Source organism: Apodemus sylvaticus, chromosome 1, assembly GCF_947179515.1.
Source record: "Apodemus sylvaticus chromosome 1, mApoSyl1.1, whole genome shotgun sequence".
NCBI classification, from domain to species: Eukaryota; Metazoa; Chordata; class Mammalia; order Rodentia; family Muridae; genus Apodemus; species Apodemus sylvaticus.
This window is the reverse complement of record NC_067472.1, coordinates 141,507,990-141,528,194: the sequence shown is the minus strand read 5'-3', so window position 1 is coordinate 141,528,194 and position 20,205 is coordinate 141,507,990. Positions and strand designations below refer to the sequence as shown.

Here is a 20,205-nt window from a genome sequence, read left to right as displayed (position 1 = left end):
TTGAAGCTCTGGAATGATCTCCAGAGTTGATGACAAAGATCCCAGATCCATCTCTTTCCCTACTCAGCCACTGCCAGGTTATCTTCTCATGGTCCTTTCTCCCTCTGGGCAGGTGGGTGGCCGGTCAGTGGAGCCCCTGCTCAGCGACCTGTGAGAAGGGCATTCAGCATCGGGAGGTGACCTGCGTGTACCAGCTACAGAACGGCACACACGTCACGACTCGGCCCATCTACTGCTCAGAACCTCGGCCCACACCAGTACAGAGCTGTGAAGGCCAGGACTGCCTGTCTATCTGGGAGGCTTCAGAGTGGTCAGAGGTGAGTGCCTGGCCCTGCCTCTGAGGCTGAAGCCATGCGAGAACCTGTAGGCTTAACCACAGGGCCTACTGTGTGCTGTCTACTCCAGAGTATTTGTAACTAGTCCCTGTATACCACAGTCCTCACCTGCCCCGTGACCAGCTCACAAGTGCATTCCAGCTCCTATTTCCTTAAGCTCCATCTAAAATAACATAGATTAAAAACAGACAAACAAACATAGACAATATGGTTTTGAGGTTGGATATGTATACACCACTGGGAAAGTACTATTTGATTCCATTTCTTGTGAAAATTCCCACCAAGGGATAATAAATGGGCAGATGATTGACATGATAGATAGATAGATAGATAGATAGATAGATAGATAGATAGATAGACAGACAGATAGACAGACACATCATACAAACATACGTACCCACTGACCTTCTTATTCTCCTTCAGATGTGGTTGGATTGTTGTAATATGGTCAGGTTGAGTAGCCGGTGTCAAAGTCTTCCCTGCAGTGCCATGGAAGCCTTTTTGGGTTGCAGGAGTCAGATGCTAGAACAGACAGTCTTTGGTATGCTAGTTAGTTGCAAATCTCACACCAAAAATCATGTTGGAAAGAGGTCAGCTAGGCCCAGCTTTTAAGTTAGAAGGCTAGTCCTGGAAATACCATTTTGTCTCTGGTGATGTCATCTTTCAGGGCTTTGCCTTGACATTGCAATTATGTTGATTGTCTGGATATAAAACAAGCAAAAAAATAGCTAAATAAAAGGGTGGCCTTCTTGTGGGTTCCACCAAACCTGGAGTGGTCTTGGAAATGTAAGGAGGCTAGATCCAAGAAACTCTTCAGTATGGAAAATATTTTTAAAGTTCCCTTTGATTGCCAAACAGAATTATTTTGAATAAAAAAGTATTTGGCCCATTTTTAATGAACAGAAAGCCTGCTGTTAGCTGCTCTAAACTGAAGTTTAATTTCAGACAAATCTTGAAATGTGCCCATTTAAGGACCAGGGTCCTTATCCTGCCCTTTGTGATGATGAAAAACGGGGAATTTAAAATCAGTTGTTTCTTTTTCTTTATATACACTTAGGTTCTAGTTTATTCTTTGTGAGGATTCTTCTTCTGTTCTTGAGGTAGAGGTGAGTGAACATGCCCTCCCCTTTCCCCAGGACAGGTGATCCCTAGGGTTTTGGCCACCTGATCTCAGTCAAACAAGTTTTGTTCTTTAATCAGGTAGAATCTCCACATTTTCCACTTAGACTCTTCCCTATGGGGAAAAGAAAATCCATTCTTACCTAAAGAACCAAGCCTCATTACAACATGGAAGGCTACTGCATGGGAAGTGTGACCCAGAGGAACAGGATTTGAAGGCCATCTCCTCTGCACACACTTGATCCTAATCCTGAGCCAGTGTCCACACTGGTCCATCTGACAATGCCTGCCTAGGACACAGGTCTAATCATCCCCTTGAATTATCCGCAAAGGTGCCATTCCGCCCCTCTGCTGTGTGCCAGCAAGCCTACAGCCCTTCTGCCAGGAACTTTCATTTTCTCATGGGAGAAGAGACTTGGAAACTTATTTATCCAACAGTATTGATCACACTTACCACCCACCTCCTCTGCAGATTCTTCATGACTTTATTGGAAAGAGAATCTAATATCAGGAGGAAATGAAAAGCAGCTGGCCGCCCTCCTATCCTCAGCGTCTCAGCCCCATCCCGAGGGGAAGTAAAGAGACTGACATCTCCTTCCTAGGTCCTTCAAAAGCAGCGTCCTGCTGTGCCTGCTCTGTGCCTTCCTCAGGCAGGAAGGGCTCAGAGCCTCAATGGAATGACCTACTGACCAAAGAGGGCCGAGCCAGGCCTTGGCCAAGAAAACTGTTTAAAAGCCCAGAGAGTGGCTGGAAACACAGACTAGACAACACAGGAACCAACCACAGGCAGAGGTGGTGACGTGGCCTCGTAGTTACAGAGCAGCCACTGTGGGTACTGGTACCAGGATACACACCACAAGTTTGGTGTTAAAGGTGGAAATTGTCACATGAAGAAAAGGGATAGATTTTCAGTACAGAAACCACTACGGTAGTGGCCTGGATCCCTGCGATGGCCCTCCTGGGCTAAGAGGCACAATGTCCTGAAGTCTACTAGGGCAAGGCCCCTCCTGTCAGAGGTCGCTTTCAGCCAGCCCTTTACCAGCACCACACACATGCGTACATGTGCTTCCCGAGCTCTTCCAGGTGACCCCTGTTTCAAGGCATGTGTGTGCCTTCTGAGACAAGCCAGTCAAGACTAGTCTCAAAGTACCACAGAAGGAAGAGGGCTGGAGAGCCGGAGGCTTTGCAGAGGATCCAGGTTTGGTTTCCAATATCTGCACGGAGGCTTACGATTGGCTGTGACTCTAGTTCCAGGGGATATAATGCTCCCTTCTGGACTCTGAAGCTACCTTTACATATGTGTGACATATACATATACTCAGGCACACCCACACACATAAAATTTAACATTAAAAAGTTCATATGGAGAAGGTAGGTAGGTAGTGTTTTAGGACAAACATCAATAACAGAAATGTCAAGTATAATGCTTGTCCTCTATGTGTTCTATCTGAACATGCTGGAACTTTTTAATTAAAAAGTTGGCTCCATTGTCACTGTCACTGCATGGATTGCCACACATGATAAACTGGGCAGCCTGAAACCTTTGCAGAGCAGAGTCTTTATCCTCCTCCACTTCTCCGTGGAAAGGCAGTGTCTGTCAGGGAGTCACACCCAGCAATAGTGAATGACGGGGTGTGGGAGCTCCCTGAGCTGTGGTCTGTATTCCTCCTGCCCTCTGGCTAGGGGGTGCAAAGCACATGCCCACTGCTCATGGACAACTTGTCATCTTGTCCATTATGCCCTCCCAAAGGTGACAAGTCCTCTCTGTCTAGGCTTTCTTCTACCTCGGGAGATATGTCACTGCTGCACCATGCCTTCCCACAGTGGAGTAAGCCAGTAGCAGGATGCAGACATGTCCCAGAGCACCCAGTATCACTGTGCCTTGTCAATTCCTTTTTGCTTTGTTCTGTTTGTTTGTTTGTTTGTTTGTTCATTTGTTTTTTCCAAAGGCAGGGTCTCTCTGTATCCCTGGATGCCCTAGAACTAACTCTGTAAACCAGGCTGGCCTCGAACTCAGAGATCTGCCTGCCTCTGCTTCCTAAGTGCTAGGATTAAATGTGTGTGTCACCACTGCCCAGCATTTGTCGTTCCTTCTTGTTGTGTGAGGACATCTCAGACTTGGCCTCTTGAGAGCTTGATCTTCATTTGTGACCCTCCCCTCGGACTCTACCTAGATACCCTCTCCGAGTCATCTCTTGCCATGACTCCTAGTAAACTATATGGAGGAGTGGTGCCATCTTGGTTCTTGGTATCCACGCTGAGATTCTATGAGAAGCACCCATAGCTTCTAGCCACTGTCTCCTTTTCTGATGGTGGCCCTTGCCTTGTGTATCTGGAGGCCAGCTGGCTCAGACTCCTTTGCTTTCAGAGCCTTACCTAGCTCCAGCTGGCCCTTGCTTTCCTGACAGCTCACGTTTCATTTGCCCTTTGAACTCCCGCACTGCATAGATTGTTTAGACCTGGCGACTGGCCATTAAATCCCATATTACTCCTTTGACCACCTGGGTACCATGAGTTCTTCTGAGTCCTGAATCCTGTACCCAGTACTGGCCACCAGGCTGGGTCCCCGGAGGGTATAAGAGGACTGTGCAGGACTCAAATTCAAGTACAACATCATTTCTGCTCCTCCACTTTGGGCCAGGCACACAGTGGGGACCTCAGTGGCATTAATGGACTTAAACTAATTAGAATATATTTAAACACCTGTATTGTGCCCCGCAGTGCTCTGCCAACTGTGGCAAAGGGATCCAGAAACGGACAGTGACATGCACCAACTCCCAAGGGAAATGTGATGCGTCCACCAGGCCGAAAGCAGAGGAAGTGTGTGAGGACTACTCAGGCTGCTATGAGTGGAAAACTGGGGACTGGTCTAAGGTGAGAACAGCGCGCTGGGTTTCCTCCCTGCCCCGCCCCGCCCCGCCCCGCCCCGCCCCGCCCCGCCCCGCCCCGCCCCGCCCCGCCCCGGCAGTGTGAGCTAGTGTGAGCTCCCGTTCTGCTGGAGATCCTAATGAGCCACGTTCACTTTCTTTCTCCACTCCTCGGAGCTGTCCTCACTGTTGACCCTGCATGCATCCATCTGCCTCTTCCCTTTCTTTTCCATGCCAGGGTTTCTCTGTCTCCTGGTTTGTCCTGGAACTCACCCTGTAGACCAGGCTGGCCCTGAACTCACAGAGATCCACCTGCCTCTACCTTTGCTGGGGTTAAAGGTGCGTGCCACCACGCCCTGCTCTCCTGCTCTTTTCAACCTGCACACTGCACTGGGAACATCCCACTGTGTGGTGGGAGCAAATCGAATGCAGCCTAAAGCGCACAGTAGGTGTGCCTCACCAGCCCCACTGCTCTTTGCTGCAGGCTAGTAGTGCCCCAGCAGACTGCCATGAGGCTAACCATGTAGCTACCCACCGTGAAAGGCTCACAGATCTGGGGACCAGGCCGAGGCAGAGCCATCTTGTCAAAGCCTGTGAAATGCCTCATTTCTGAGGCAAGAGCCCAACGGGTGCAGGAGACCTTGATGTCGAAGAGCTGCAGAGTCAGCACCTCAAGAGGCAGGGAAGGTTCAATGACGATTGAATGTTTCTCAGAATGATGCTGTGTGTGTGTGTGTGTGTGTGTGTGTGTGTGTGTGTGTGTGTGTGTGTGAAAACTGTGTATGTAGTTTCCCTTGTAACCCCAGAGCCGGAGCAGTGGAGATCAGTGGATCCTTGGGGCTTGTGGCCAATCAGCCCACCTAACCAAATCAGTGTGCTCCATGCTAGTGAGAAACCTGTTCAAAAAAAAAAGATTAAAGGCAGGTGAAGAACTATACCTGGCATCCACATCCATGTGCACCTGCATTTATTCCTATATACTGCACCAAGGCTATCCAGTATAGTTCATCAACATCATCATCATCATCATCATCATCATCATCACCATCATTCTTTGCTGTTTGACCCATGGTAACTTTGAATGATTCATTTCTGCTGAGGATTGAGGTCTATGTAAGAACTAGCTAGTAGATTGTCCCAAGAATCTTGCTGCAGAGATATACTTAGTGTTTCATGAATACAGAGAGCATATTTGCTTTCCTATGGTCTCAGCAACTGAAAATCTCCCCACACTCTGAGAGTCTCCACTCAACAGGCCCGAGCGCAGTTGTCTTTGCTTAGCCTGCCTAGTCAGAACCATCAACATTCCAGAGTCAGTTCCAAAAATTGTTTTTAAATGGTACCTGAAAATTTGGTTTGGGTTTCACTATAAAACCTGGCAATATGTCCTGTTGGATTTGGGGTAGAAGCAGAGAAAACTCACTTCAGAGACAGAAACTTAAAAATAAAAGCTTTGTTTTCTGCGCACACAGGGAGGTGGCCAGTTCAGGATCTGAACCGTGGTCCCGAAGGGAGATCATACAATGTTTTTATAGAATGTGAACCCAAAGCAACGGGGAAGGGGGGGGGATGGGGGAGGGGGAGGGGGCAGAGTGGCCTGCTGCACTGGCCAATCATATTTTGACACAAGGGGTTAAGCAAGGACATGAATATTGGTGACCAGACTTTATCTGGGTCACCTGGTCTCAGGGCCCTCCATTCAGCTTTTGCAGTTAGGTCCCCTCCTGGACTCGGGCCCAGAATTTATAATGATAAGAGACCAAAGGAAGCAGGCAGGCAAGTCACACATAGCCACTTTAAGTCACAACAGGCAACACATTTTCCACTTGTATGCCTTAGTTTAGATCGGTGACTTCCCCCTTTATATCGCTTACTGATTATCAGACAAATGTGGGACACCCAAAGAAGCAGGACAGGCATTGGTTCTGGGGCCTGGGAACAGGGACTCAGTTTTTGTCCCTGCCTGTAAGATGGTGCTTGTTCCTGAGATGGCTGGACTCGGATACCGTCTCCTGGCAGTCCCACGCAGGCAGTTAGGTTCTGCCCCTGGCTTCTAGGAAGAGGAGTGACCTCTCTCCTAGAAAACTGTACCCCAGATTCTAGTACCTACAGAGATTCCCATGCCATATTCGAGCCTGTATCAGAGCTCAAACCCTCCCAAAACATCCAGTGCAAACCAACAGGTATGTCCTGTTGTGCCAAACCGCAGCCTGTGGATAACTGTGATTTTGGAAATGACAAAAACAAAACAAAACCCTTCCTAATCTTTGACAAATTCTGACCAAGGAATCAGAATTAGGCCATAGGATCCTTCTCCAGATGAAACCGATATACCCCAGAAGCATGACTGTTAGTGAGGCTCAGCGTGGAGCTGCCAGGATGAATCTCAAGAGAAGGAATCTAACTTCAAAGAACAGTGCCAACCCTGCATCCCTGGGATAAAGCCTACTTGATCATGGTGGATGATCGTTTTGATGTGCTCTTGGATTCGGTTGGCAAGAATTTTATTGAGTATTTTTGCATCGATGTTCATAAGGGAAATTGGTCTGAAGTTCTCTTTCTTTGTTGGATCTTTGTGTGGTTTTGGTATCAGCGTGATTGTGGCTTCGTAGAAGGAATTGGGTAGGGTTCCTTCTGTTTCTATTTTGTGGAATAGTTTGAAGAGTATTGGTGTTAGGTCTTCTTTGAAGGTCTGATAGAATTCTGCACTGAAAACATCTGGTCCTGTGCTTTTTTTGATTGGAAGATTTTCTATGACTCCTTCTATTTCTTTAGGGGTTATGGGACTGTTTAGATGATCTATTTGGTCCTGATTTAATTTTGGTATTTGGTACCTGTCAAGGAAATTGTCCATTTCCTCCAGATTCTCCAGTTGTGTTGAGTATAGACTTTTGTAGTAGGATCTGATGATTTTTTGGATTTCCTCAGTTTCTGTTGTTACATCCCCCTTTTCATTTCTAATTTTGTTAATTTGGATACTTTCTCTGTGCCCTTTGATCAGTCTGGCTAAGGGTTTATTTATCTTGTTGATTTTCTAAAAGAACCAGCTCCTGGATTCATTGATTCTTTGAATGATTCTCTTTGTTTCCACTTGATTGATTTCAGCAGCAGCCCTATTTATAATAGCCAGAAGCTGGAAAGAACCCAGGTATCCCTCAACAGAAGAGTGGATGCAAAAAATGTGGTATATATTCACAATGGAGTACTATTCAGCCATTAGAAATAATGAATTCATGAAATTCTTAGGCAAATGGATAGAGCTGGAGAACATCATACTAAGGGAGGTAACCCAGACTCAAAAGATGAATCATGGTATGCACTCACTAATAAGTGGATATTAACCTAGAAAACTGGAATACCAAAAACATAATCCACACATCAAATGAGGTGCAAAAAGAGCGGAGGAGTGGCCCCTTGTTCTGGAAAGACTCAGTGAAGCAGTATAGAGTAAAACCAGAACAGGGAAGTGGGAAGGGTTGGGTGGGAAAACAGGGGGAGGGAAGGGGGCTGATGGGACTTTCGGGCAGTGGGGGTATAAAAAAGGAGAAATCATTTCAAATGTAAATAAAAATTTATCGAATAAAAAAAATGAAAAGAAAAAAAAAAAAAAAGCACAGTGCTGCCCTGGGAGGCTGTGAGCGCTGAGTGGAGACAGCACAAGCCACAGGTTTAGTGCTCTGACTCTCCATGCGTGCGTCTCACTCTCTCCTCCTGGGTCTGGGTCTCCAACATGGGAATCGCAGAGGCTGTCCTTGCCTGGTCTTCAACGATGTCCATGCATTCCAAGGTCTAGATGAGGATTACTCTTAGACAACTAAACTCAGCCACCTAAAACACATCACTCCATTCCCACTGTTGCAGCCCTGGGTAACAAGACTGTTCTCACCCAACTTGACCTCATTAGTTAAGCTTCCCTGAGCACAGCCTTGGAGGAACCAATGACCTTTACGGCCACAGGCAGTCCTGGGCAGAGGCAGAGGAGAGTTCTAGGACCACACGAGCCCGTGTACTATTGGGGTACAAAGTGCCCGATTTTTCTTTGTTGTGCATCCTGTGTCCCACACCCCCGTTCTCCTCTAGCCAGCCTTGGTCACTCCTCTCACTGAGAAAAGGAGATGGAGGCAATTAAGCCACTTGCTTCTGGCCGAGTCCAAGCTCTTAGACCCCAGTAACATGCTCAGGGCACGGGGTGGCTTTGGGAGTCCAAAGGCTGGTGCCTGTAAACCTTAGAATACCATAGTCCGTCTCTGGTCACCCAAGGCTTGAATGTCTTTCCCCTCTGGTTTGGGGGATGGGATGGGTACTTTTGTTTTCTTGAGGACTTTGACTTTCTGCTATAAAGAGTAGCGAAGCACCAACGATGATTAGAAAGAGCCCAAGAAAGGATCCCAGAGTGCTGTGGAGCTCTGCAACCTCACTGGTCCTGTGGTTCCCTCTTCCATGGATCTTACTTCCCTCCCTGCCTGAGGATGCTAATTAACACAGTATCCCTCAAACTTGCAGGTCCTCACCTGCCTGTCTTGGGAGGCAGACATCAGATGTCCCCCTTCCTAGCCATTGCTTGGTGGATGAGTGCTTCCTGGGTTTTCAGAGCAACTTTTAGGGAGACTAGAGTGCTCACCTTGACATAGCCAGCTTGGTCAGTTGTCCCTGACAACAAGGATCTATAGAATGTAATGACCTCCCCAGATTGTGGCTAGTTTACAGGCTGAGTGACTCTGTGTGTATATGTGTGTGTGTGTGTGTGTGTGTGTGTGTGTGTGTGTGTGTGTGTGTGTGAATCAGCTACCCCAACCCAGCCACAAGCAGGTCTGTGCAGAGCATGGCCTGCCCACAGCCCTACAGTGATTTAATTCCATGGGGGATGTTCCCAGTCCCCGTCTCCGATGATGGCAGTATCAGAGAAGCAGCCATCATGCCAGATCGCACAGACAGATCAGAACCCAGAAATACTAAATTACATGTGTATACAGGATCAGCTGGGAACAAAATCGAGTTGAAAGGGCGTAGATGTGATTCAAGAACTACCCCAAAAGCTATCTACCCCACCACCTTCTCTGATGCTGCCATCATTGGGGATGGGGGCTAAGAACATCCCCCATCCAGATAGAATTTTTCCACTGGTTTTCCTTGTATGCCTTAGGCAAAGAAAGGTGGGACCCCTGACCTCCCTCTCCGGGTGACTGGAACAGTGGATGTGGATGCTACTATTTTCCTATGACTAATTAATAAGCAAGCAAACTAGACAAAAAACAGAAGACTATTGCTCTGAGTCGTCCTAGCCTCCTCATATCAGTAGGACCCCATAATTGATGGGAGGTAACATCTTCACAGCAGGTACTGAGAATAAGTTGTGGCAGGGGCTTTCAGAGATGTGTCTTCCTGCCCAAACAGTCTTCGGTCCCTTCTGCCCAAGTGCTGTCAAGAAGTAAGTCTGTTCCAGGGAGGTGATAGGTGGGGCAAACCACACACCTGCAGACCTAAGGATAACCACCCATATGTAAAGAAATCACCAAAGTAGACAACCCTGTGGGTAAAAAGAAAGGTTTATTGGGGGCTCAGAACTGCCAGGCCGTGCAAGGGGAAAGCCTTTCCAATTTCAAGGAGGTTTCAAGGTTGTGGTGGGGGAGGTGCACAAGGTGGACAGCTGGGAACTAGTAGTAGTGGGGGAAGGGGCTGGATCATGGGCCACAACAGCCTGAGAGCTGGTGTAGGGATTTTGATCTTTACAAGTTTATTTGGACTAATAGGACACCAAGATGCCCCATTGTTGGAGTTAGTTGGCTATGGGGGGAGGAGGTGGGAATAACGAATAATGGCTTTTCTTGACAAACAGAAACCCACTTCACAGCATTTCTGAGGGATGCTGAGTTATGGGGGTAATCCTTCTAGTTACCACAGTGCAGCCTGAGCTGAGCCCGGGATGTCATCTAGGACAGTGTCAGCAGCACTGCCATTTGGGGGCCCACTTTGGACCTAACACTGCAGCCTTCTGTTTATTGTGAAGACCAACTGTACTGATCTAGCTACTTCTGAATGGAGATGGCGTGAGGGCGTTCTTTAAAAGGCTGGAATGCCAGTCAGTGGTGGGGAGTCAGACAGGCAAGCTATTGCAGGAGCCCTGGAGAGATTCTATCAGAAGCAGCTGGTTTACCTTGGGTTATTTTACCAGTTCTCTCCTGAACGTGGTTCCGAGTTCAGCTTCCTCCCTCTGGATATGAAACAGTTCTCTTAGATGATACTCACTGAAGCAGCCTATGCATATATATTTTATTTGGGGTGAAGGAGGGCTGTAGAAACCTTCAAGGGTGGGAAGGGTTTTTTCAGGTGAATTTACATTGGCTGGAACTTAAGGTCTTGGGAATGCCTCAGTTGCATGGAGAGGCATTTCCAGGTGCTGGCTAGGCAAGCTCTTACCAGGAGAAAGGGCCTTGAACCTGTGACTTTGACAAGAACTGCATGGCATTCCTCAGATAGAGGATGTGGATGGAGGCCAGGCTCCCCAGATAAGGTCAGAAGGAGAAGAGGAAGCCCCTCTGCAAAAGGGAGGCTTCCGCGTCCTGTGCCAAGCTCACGGAGCTGTCTGGTCATGGTGGACTGTGAGATTAGTAGTAGGGTTTCCCAACACTGAAAGAACCTGATGAAACAGGGAACAATCAGTATTACAAGAAAGATGGATATCGGTGGGCCAAGGAACTGGAGGGATCCAGGTTCTCCATCCACAGGAGACCAGAGGGAGAGTCCCACATAGGAGTTAGCCCCTGGAAGCATTGCTGTGTGGTCCAGCTCCTACATGTCTTTAATCTTCTCTCCCTGGCCCTGCTGCTTCACATGGTAACAACGTTCTTCACTGGGGAAGAGGCAAGGGTCTCCGTTTTGGCTGTCAACAAATTGAGGGCTTCCCGGTTTTGTAGACCCACCAAAGCTAATGAGATGAGCTGGGTTGGGAGCAGCCTTAGTGCCAAGATTTACTCCTGGATGCTGTCTGCCAGCTGAGTGAACATCTATGTGGTAGTTACAGGCTGTGGAACCTAGAAAAGGTCTTTATTTCAAACCTCTATTTGAAACTTCCAGGCCTGGCACTTCCTGGAAGGTCGGGAAGACAGAACATCCACCAGTGCAAGGAGGAAAGCGCCCATCCTCCCTCATGGAAAGGCTGTAGGTAGGGCAGCTTAAGCTTTGGCAGCCCCATTGACTGACAAGTGAACTTATCAACTTGAGCTGTGATAGGTGGGTCCAAGCCATGACGCCCTGATGCTTACATGAAATTGTGAAGTTGACAGAAAGTGATAAAAGGTTTAGATCTATCAGCAAGACCCTTGTCTGTTATAACCCACATTGGAGTCCTCCTGGTAGAGAACACCATTTGTAAATGTCTACAAATAGTTGGAGCAGACTTGTGTCTCGAGATATAGCAAAATTAAAGCCTGAGAAGTTATCAATACAGACATGAACTCTCATCAGTGATAAGACAGAAATATCCTAGCAGGAAAGAGAACCAAAGGCACGAGGAACTTGAAGGCCAGAAAGACAAATCTGGGACAGAAGTATGAATATTCTTTCTTCTGCCTGCCGTCCTCCTACCCCCACCTTAACAGAACTGGGCAGATATGAATTACACAGAGCTATTTCCAGCACAATGAGAAGCACTTAAAAAAAAGTCTGTATCTAAGGAAAAAAAATGAGCCTCTGACAAGAATAATTTTAATTATTTTTGAAAAAGCTATAGCAGACAGTACTTATAACTGTTACTAAGACTAGATTAATAACTTACCAGAATTTTATTGGTTAATATGTTAAATTTTGAAGTCTTAATACTATATGTATCAGCTGTAAGCCTCATTTCTCAAATACCTTAAATCACTTCCTCAAACCGTCACTACTTGTATAAACCTATTTTTTCTTCTTCTGTCCACTCTGGAAACATCTAGCCATCTTAATCTTTAGACTTTGTCATTCCTTTCTGTAGCAGTAGTGAGTTAAACTGCTCTAAACAACCCAGCAGGTACACGAGCCTCCTCTACATCTGCCCAAATGTTTCAATTCACAAATGAAAACCACATACACATGCAACCTTGTATTTACATTTGCCTTAAACAGCACAATGGTTGGACATTTCCAAACCTCCCCATGGCTAGCACACTCTCCCCTCTGATATTCCTGAATGATTTCTTTCTAAAATCCATATTCCATCTCTTCTACCCTAGTCCCAATCAGGAGAAGGGGCCCTGGGGCCCCTCTACCCTAACTCTTACATATTTATGCTTTCTCTCTGGCAGCTCCCAGGCTTGATCCTTCTGCTTCTCCATCATGGCGATTCTAAACTTTCCTTCTCCCCAGGGTCTGGGGAAATCTAAAGTCCTGCCTCTGTCTCCCTGCCTAGCCATTGAAACTGGAAACTTTATTTACTAATTAGAGCCAACTGGGGGCAGGGACCCTCAGCGTCTGGACATGCAGATTCCCATGTGATTTGGAGAGCAGAATTAATACAAATAGCATTAGAACCATCTACAACACCTTTCCATCTAGAAATATTCAATCACTTATATGGGTATAGGTGCATGATTATTGACAGCAGCCATTGAAAAGTGTTATGGTTTGTATATGTTTGGTACTAGGGAGTGGCACTATTAGGAGGTGTGACCTTGCTGGAGTGGGTGTGTCACTGTGGGCATGGGCTTTAAGACCCTCATCCTAGCTGCCTGGAAGTCAGTCTTCCACTAGCAGCTTGCAGATAAAAATCTCAGCTCTTCCAACAACCATTCCTGCCTGGATGCTGCCATGCTCCTGCCTTGATGATAATGGACTGAACCTCTGAACCTGTAAGCTAGCCCCAATTAAATGTTGTCCTTATGAGTGTTGCATTGGTCATGGTGTCTGTTTATAGCAGTAAAACCCTAACTAAGACAAAAAGCAAGTCCTTTTTAAATTGTCATTGGAGCTTGACTTTTAGAATTGAAACCAACTTAAACTGGCAGGTAACTGAGCCTCAGTTTTGATGTTTTTTTTTTCCGATATATTTTTTTATTTACATTTCAAATGATTTCCCCTTTTCTAGACCCCCCCATTCCCCGAAAGTCCCATCAGCCCCCTTCCCTCCCCCTGTTTTCCCACCCAACCCTTCCCACTTCCCTGTTCTGGTTTTACCCTATACTGCTTCACTGAGTCTTTCGAGAACAAGGGGCCACTCCTCCGTTCTTCTTCTACCTCATTTGATGTCTGGATTATGTTTTTGGTATTCCAGTTTTCTAGGTTAATATCCACTTATTAGTGAGTGCATACCATGATTCATCTTTTGAGTCTGGGTTACCTCACTTAGTATGATGTTCTCCAGCTCCATCCATTTGCCTAAGAATTTCATGAATTCATTGTTTCTAATGGCTGAATAGTACTCCATTGTATATACCACATTTTTTGCATCCACTCTTCTGTTGAGGGATACCTGGGTTCTTTCCAGCTTCTGGCAATTATAAATAGGGCTACTATGAACATAGTGGAACATGTATCCTTATTACATGCTGGGGCATCTTCTGGGTATATGCCTAGGAGTGGTATAGCAGGATCTTCTGGAAGTGAGGTGCCCAGTTTTCGGAGAAACCGCCAGACTGATTTCCAGAGTGGTTGTACCAATTTGCAACCCCACCAGCAGTGGAGGAGTGTTCATCTTTCTCCACATCCTCGTCAACATCTGCTGTCTCCTGAATTTTTAATATTAGCCATTCTGACTGGTGTAAGGTGAAATCTCAGGGTTGTTTTGATTTGCATTTCCCTAATGACTAATGAAGTTGAGCATTTTTTAAGATGCTTCTCCACCATCCAAAGTTCTTCAGGTGAAAATTCTTTGTTTAACTCTGTACTCCATTTTTTTAATAGGGTTGTTTGGTTTTCTGGAGTCTAACTTCTTGAGTTCTTTATATATATTGGATATTAGCCCTCTATCTGATGTAGGGTTGGTGAAGATTTTTTCCCAATTTGTTGGTTGCTGATTTGCCCTTTTGATGGTGTCCTTTGCCGTACAGAAACTTTGTAATTTTATGAGGTCCCATTTGTCAATTCTTGATCTTAGAGCATAAGCTATTGGTGTTCTGTTCAGGAACTTTCCCCCTGTACCGATGTCCTCAAGGGTCTTCCCCAGTTTCTTTTCTATTAGCTTCAGAGTGTCTGGCTTTATGTGGAGGTCCTTGATCCATTTGGAGTTGAGCTTAGTACAAGGAGACAAGGATGGATCAATTCCCATTCTTCGGCATGCTGACCTTGACGGGTTTTTATTCAAGAGACTTAGGTAAGGATAAGTTTCACCAGAATATACAAAAAATATGGATCAAGTAGCTTCCATATCAATTAAAAATTACAGTCTTACCCACTGATCTAGATAGTTAACCTGGGATCTTCCATGGCCATCTTGATGGAGATGTTGGGTGCCAAGGTTCCAAAGCAGATCTGAGAGATTTTCCTGTAGAGGAGGAACTTGGGAGAGTGACCAACCTTGGCAAGGCAAAGTGGGGGACAGTCAGGCTTCCAGTGTCCAGTCTGACCATACTTTCCGTGGGTCCTAGGGGTGAGTGAGGGAAAGTGCAGTTCTTTGCCCAGTGAATTCTATAGACACATTTGAAGCAGGCTCAAGGTGGAATCCACCGGTACCCTGTCTTCTTTGGAGGTAGCTGTGAGAATCTGGTATTTCTGTTCGTTATAGGAAGCCTTTTCCATCTTTTCCTGCTTCTCTCTCCCATGACACACCTTAAATGCCATACTCAGGTCTCTCTGAGGGGTTTAGGGCTGTCAACTGGCCTCTTAAGTTCTTTAATATATCTGATTTTGAATACTATTTACACTAAAGAGACTTTAAGTTTACTTTAAACTTGTTTTCAGTTACTTGCCTCACGCTTAACATTAACAACAATACACAAAAGACTATATATAATGGAAGATATAATTTGGTCTTTCTCTCCAAGTTTGTTTCCATAAATAAATTGCATAAATACTTAGCATGACTACAAACATAGTTCTGAGCACATTAAATTTGATAATTTATAGGGTGACAGACCATTAACTTTTATGTTTTAATTATCTTTCCCAGCTTATAAGGATTCCTAAGTTTATCTCTGTTAAATTTGTGCCTTAAAATTTATAAGTTTTGAATAAAAGATGCTTTAATATAAAAATAAACTTTAAACAAAAAAATAAAAATAAAAATAAACTTTAAACAATAAATACATTCCACAGAGATACTAGGAACCTCATTTTCCTGATCCTTTATAATATACATTTTATAAAATATCATCTTTATATAACTCAGTTCTCCAAATAGCTTAAGCTTAACCATATTAGCAAAGACAAAAATGGTTAGACATATATCTTTAAGTCAGTTTCTGTTAACCTTAGGAAATTATAAACCTTATCCAAAAAATCTTAGAGGTATGGTGTTGCCTAATTAGTCTAGTGAAAATAAAATAAGATAAACCATCTTAGAGGTCTGACATTGTCTCCTTAGTCAAATAAAAAAAAATCTATTTTTCCCTAAACAAAAGTTATATCCAAGTTACATATATAGTATGCTATAGCAAATAGAAATTACCTATATAGAGATTTTTAACTATTAACCTCTTTTGCTTCAATTTTTAAGGTAACTTTTCTGTTTGGGATTTTACATATTACAGACTTTTTGTTTAAATGATATCTCCAGTGGTCTACAAGTCCTGCAATAAAGAAAGCTTCATCTCAGCAAAAGCTTTAAAGACATCAGTAACTTTAAGTAGGGGAACAATTTAGGAAACAAAACCAAGAAATTGGGTCAGAGTATTCAGAGCTAAACATGTGTGATTATATGTAGCCATCAGAAACTTCTATTGGAACTTGTTTACCTCCTGGTTGTTCTCAAAATATAATGTCTTTTTCCTGGGCTTTGCTATTTGTTTGTTTGTTTTCTCCCTGTCAGAGTCAGGTGACTAAGTGGTCCAGGACAAAGGCTTTAGAGGTAACATGCTCGGGTCTAATGTGGGCAAACCAAATGTCATCTTAAGAGCCAGCTTTTTAGTAGACTGAAACAGCATGTGACAATTCTTTCAATATTATCCATGCCCAAAAGACATTTGAATCTCTGCAAGACTGGACCCAGGGATCCGAGAAAGGGAGAGGAGCAGAGAGCAAAGGTGAAAGCTAAGAACAAAGAAGGCTTGGAGATAAGAGCTTTTGGAATCGTTTGCTTATGTCGCAGCAGAAGTTGCCGCAACCTGTAAGAATTCGGAAATCGGATGTGCAGTTTCCTGGCCACTGAGCCTGACTGACTGACTGCGAAGCTTGGAGGCCAAGCCATATCTGCAGTAAAAATAAGGCAGCGTCATTTAATGGTGTCTGAGTCTGAGGGGGAAGAGATTAGGGAAAGCAGGAGAGAGGAGTCAACAGTCTAATCTGAAAGGAGAAGAGCACATGGAAGAGAAAGAGAGGAAGAGAAAGATCCTGGAAGAACGGGGAGCATAGCAATCAGGAGGTGGAAAAGACTGAGGAAAGGGGCCATCGATAGGAGTCCCAGCAAAGGTAGGATTCCAACAGAAAGGCACCAAAGGCACAGGGAGGGTGACATGCCATTGAACAGTGTCTCAGTCCCCCAGGGATTTGTCAGTGAGGCATGGACACGGTGGACAGTGTCCCTTTCCATGTGAGGAGGTTCCCAGGAGTGCATAGTGAGCTTCTGTGAGGAAGAGACAGAGTAGGCAGCTCTGAGAGGACATGTACCCAGCAGGCCAGGAGAAGTGAGTGGGTAGCAGGTGGAGAAGAGAAGCAGCAGAAGAGATAGACTCAAACCTTAGCGTTGAATGTGGTAGCTGACTGAAACCTGCATAGGCAAATTATCCACATCCAGGAGGGTCAAACCAATGGTTCGGTTCAGTTAGGAGGGACCACGATTTTAGAGGGCAGGTAATATCTCTCTCCCATGAAACTACCAAACAAGCCCACTCCCTGGGTAAAAAGAAAGGTTTTCTGGGGGTTCAAAACTGTCAGCCTGTGTCTTTTTTTTTTAATTGGATATTTTCTTTATTTACATTTCAATTGTTATCCCCTTTCCTGACCTCCCAAACTCCCTATCCCATCCCCCTTCCCCCTGCTTCTATGAGGGTGTTTCCCCAACCATCCCCTACACTAGAGCATCTAACCTTCACAGGGCCTCTCCTCCCACTGATGCCCAACAAGGCCATCCTCTGCTACATATGCAGCTGGAGCCATGGGTCCCTCCATATGTACTCTTTGGTTGGTGGTTTAGTCCTTGGGTGCTCTGGGGGGTCTGGTTGGTTGATAATGTTGTTTTTCCTATGGGATTGCAAACCCCTGCAGCTCTTTCAGTCATTTCTCTAACTCCTCCACTGGGGACCCGGTGCTCTGTCCAATGGTTGGCTGTGAGTATCCACCTCTGTATTTGTCAGGCATTGGCAAAGCCTCTCAGGAGACAGCTATATCAGACTCCTGTCGAAAAGCACAATAGTGTCTGGAATTAATGACTGTATATGGGATGGATCCCCAGATGGGGCAGTCTCTGGATGGCCTTTCCTACAGTCTCTGCTCCATACTTTGTCTCCACATTTCCTCCCATGAGTATTTTATTCCCCCTTCTAAGAAGGACAGAAGCATCCACACTTCCATCTTCCTTTTTCTTGACCTTCATGTGGTCTGTGAATACCTTGGGCATTATTTGAAGCATAGATGTTCAGAATTGAGAGTTCATCTTGGTAAATTTTCCTTTTGATGAGTATGAAATGACCTTCCTTATCTTTTTTGATAAATTTGGGTTGAAAGTCAATTTTATTTGATATTAGAATGGCTACTGCAGCTTGTTTCTTGGGACCATTTGCTTAGAAATTTTTTTCCAGCCTTTTACTCTGAGGTAGTGTCTATCTTTGTTACTGAGGTGTGTTTCCTGTATCCAGCAAAATACCAGGTCCTGTTTACATATCCAGTCTGTTAGTCTATGTCTTTTTATTGTGGAATTAAGTCCATTGATGTTAAAAGATATTAAGGAAAAGTGGCAGTTGCTTCCTGTTATTTTTATTGTTAGAGGTGGAATTATGTTTATGTGGCTATCTTCTTTTGGGTTTGTTGAAAGAAGATTACTTTCTTGCTTTTTCTAGGGTGTAGTTCCCTCCCTCCTTGTGTTGGCATTTTCCATCTATTATCCTTTGTAGGGCTGGATTTGTGGAAAGATACTGTGTAAATTTGGTTTTGTCATGGAATATCTTGGTTTCTCCATCTATGATAATTAAGAGTTTTGCTGGGTGTAGTAGCCAGGGCTGGCATTTGTGTTCTCTTGGGGTCTGTATGACATCTGTCCAGGATCTTCTGGCTTTTATAGTCTGTGGCAAGAAGTCTGGTACAATTCTGATAGGTCTCCCTTTATATATTACTTGACCTTTTCCTCTTACTGCTTTTAATATTTTTCTTTGTTTTGCGCATTTGGTGTTTTGATTATTATGTTACAGGAGAAATTTGTTTTCTGGTCCAGTCTGTTTGGAGTTCTGAAGGCTTCTTGTATGTTCATGGCATCTCTTTCTCTAGGTTAGGGAAGTTTTCTTATATAATTTTGTTGAAGATATTTCCTGATCCTTTAAGATGGGAATCTTTGCTCTCTTCTATACCTATAATCCTTAGGTTTGGTTTTCTCATTGTGTCCTGGATTTTCTGGGTGTTTTTGGAATAGGAGCTTTTTACATTTCACATTTTCTTTGAGTGTTGTGTCAATGTTTTCTATGGTATCTTCTGCACCTGAGATTCTCTCTTCTATCTCTTGTATTCTGTTCATGATGTTTGCATTTATGATTCCTGATCTCCTTCCTAGGTTTTCTATCTCCAGGGTTGTCTCCCTTTGTAATTTTTTTTATTTTTTTATTTTTTCATTTTTAGATCCTGGATCGTTTTGTTCAATTCCTTCACCTGTTTGGTTGTGTTTTCCAGTAATTCTTGAAGGGATTTTTGTGTTTCCTCTTTAAGGGCTTCTACCTGTTTACCAGTCTTCTCCTGTTTTTCTTTAAATGAGTTATTTACGTCCTTCTTAAAGTCCTCTATCATCAGCATGAGATGAGAAGCAAGATTTAAATTCAAATCTTGCTTTGCCAGTGTGATGGGGTATCCAGGACTTGCTGTAGTAGGGAGAACTGGGTTCTGATAATGCTAAGTAGCCTTGGTTTCTGTTGCTTATGTTCTTGAGCTTGCCTCTTGCCATCTGGTTATCTCTAGTGCTACCTGCCCTTGATGTCTCTGACTACAGCCTGCCCCTCCTGTGACTCTAGTTATGTCAGAACTCCTTAGGATCCAGCTGTCTCTGTGATTCTGAGATTCTGTGATACTGGGTGTGTCAGAGCTCCTGGGAATCAAGATTTGTCTGGGTGTTGCAGGGGTGTGTGGGGAGCCACAGCCCTGGGTTTGTTCCAGGCACAGGTGCAAGCTGAAAGAAACCCCTGCCTTTGGCTGTGAGGGGGGCTGGGGTGGGGGACTCCTGGCTCCTGTAGGGAGGGGTCCCAGTTATGCTGGATGTTGGGAAAGATGTTGTGGCCTCAGATGTGATCTTGAGTGTGTCAGAGCTCCAGTGTTCCTGGGTGTGTCCCACCAGGCTGTGTCTTGGGGGCAGATAGAACAGCAAACTGTGGGGGAAGCCTTCATGGTTTTAAGGATGGATGTTGTGGTGAGATAAGGTGTATAAGCCAGAATGTCCTGAGCTGTAGAACAGGGAGCTAGATGTCCCACTGACAGAACTAGTCGGCTAGAAGGTGGGAGGGGCTGGGAAGTAACTTTTTCCTGACAATCAGAAACCCACTTCACAGGGTTTCTGAGGAATGCTGAGTTCAGATGGTAATCCTTCTGTTTACCAATCCGAGTGCAGCCTGAGCTGAGCCTAGACT

The 20,205-nt window shown here is 44.9% G+C and overlaps 1 protein-coding gene across 1 annotated transcript in view; it reads left to right on the top strand.

The window, feature by feature from the left end:
• Adamts17 (ADAM metallopeptidase with thrombospondin type 1 motif 17) overlaps positions 1–20,205 on the top strand; it is a 312,892-nt gene that overhangs the window by 281,052 nt on the left and 11,635 nt on the right. The window contains exons 20-21 of the mRNA XM_052161031.1: positions 113–317; positions 4,176–4,328. Coding sequence (XP_052016991.1) covers positions 113–317; positions 4,176–4,328 — 358 coding nt within the window. The remainder of the gene's footprint in view (positions 1–112; positions 318–4,175; positions 4,329–20,205) is intronic.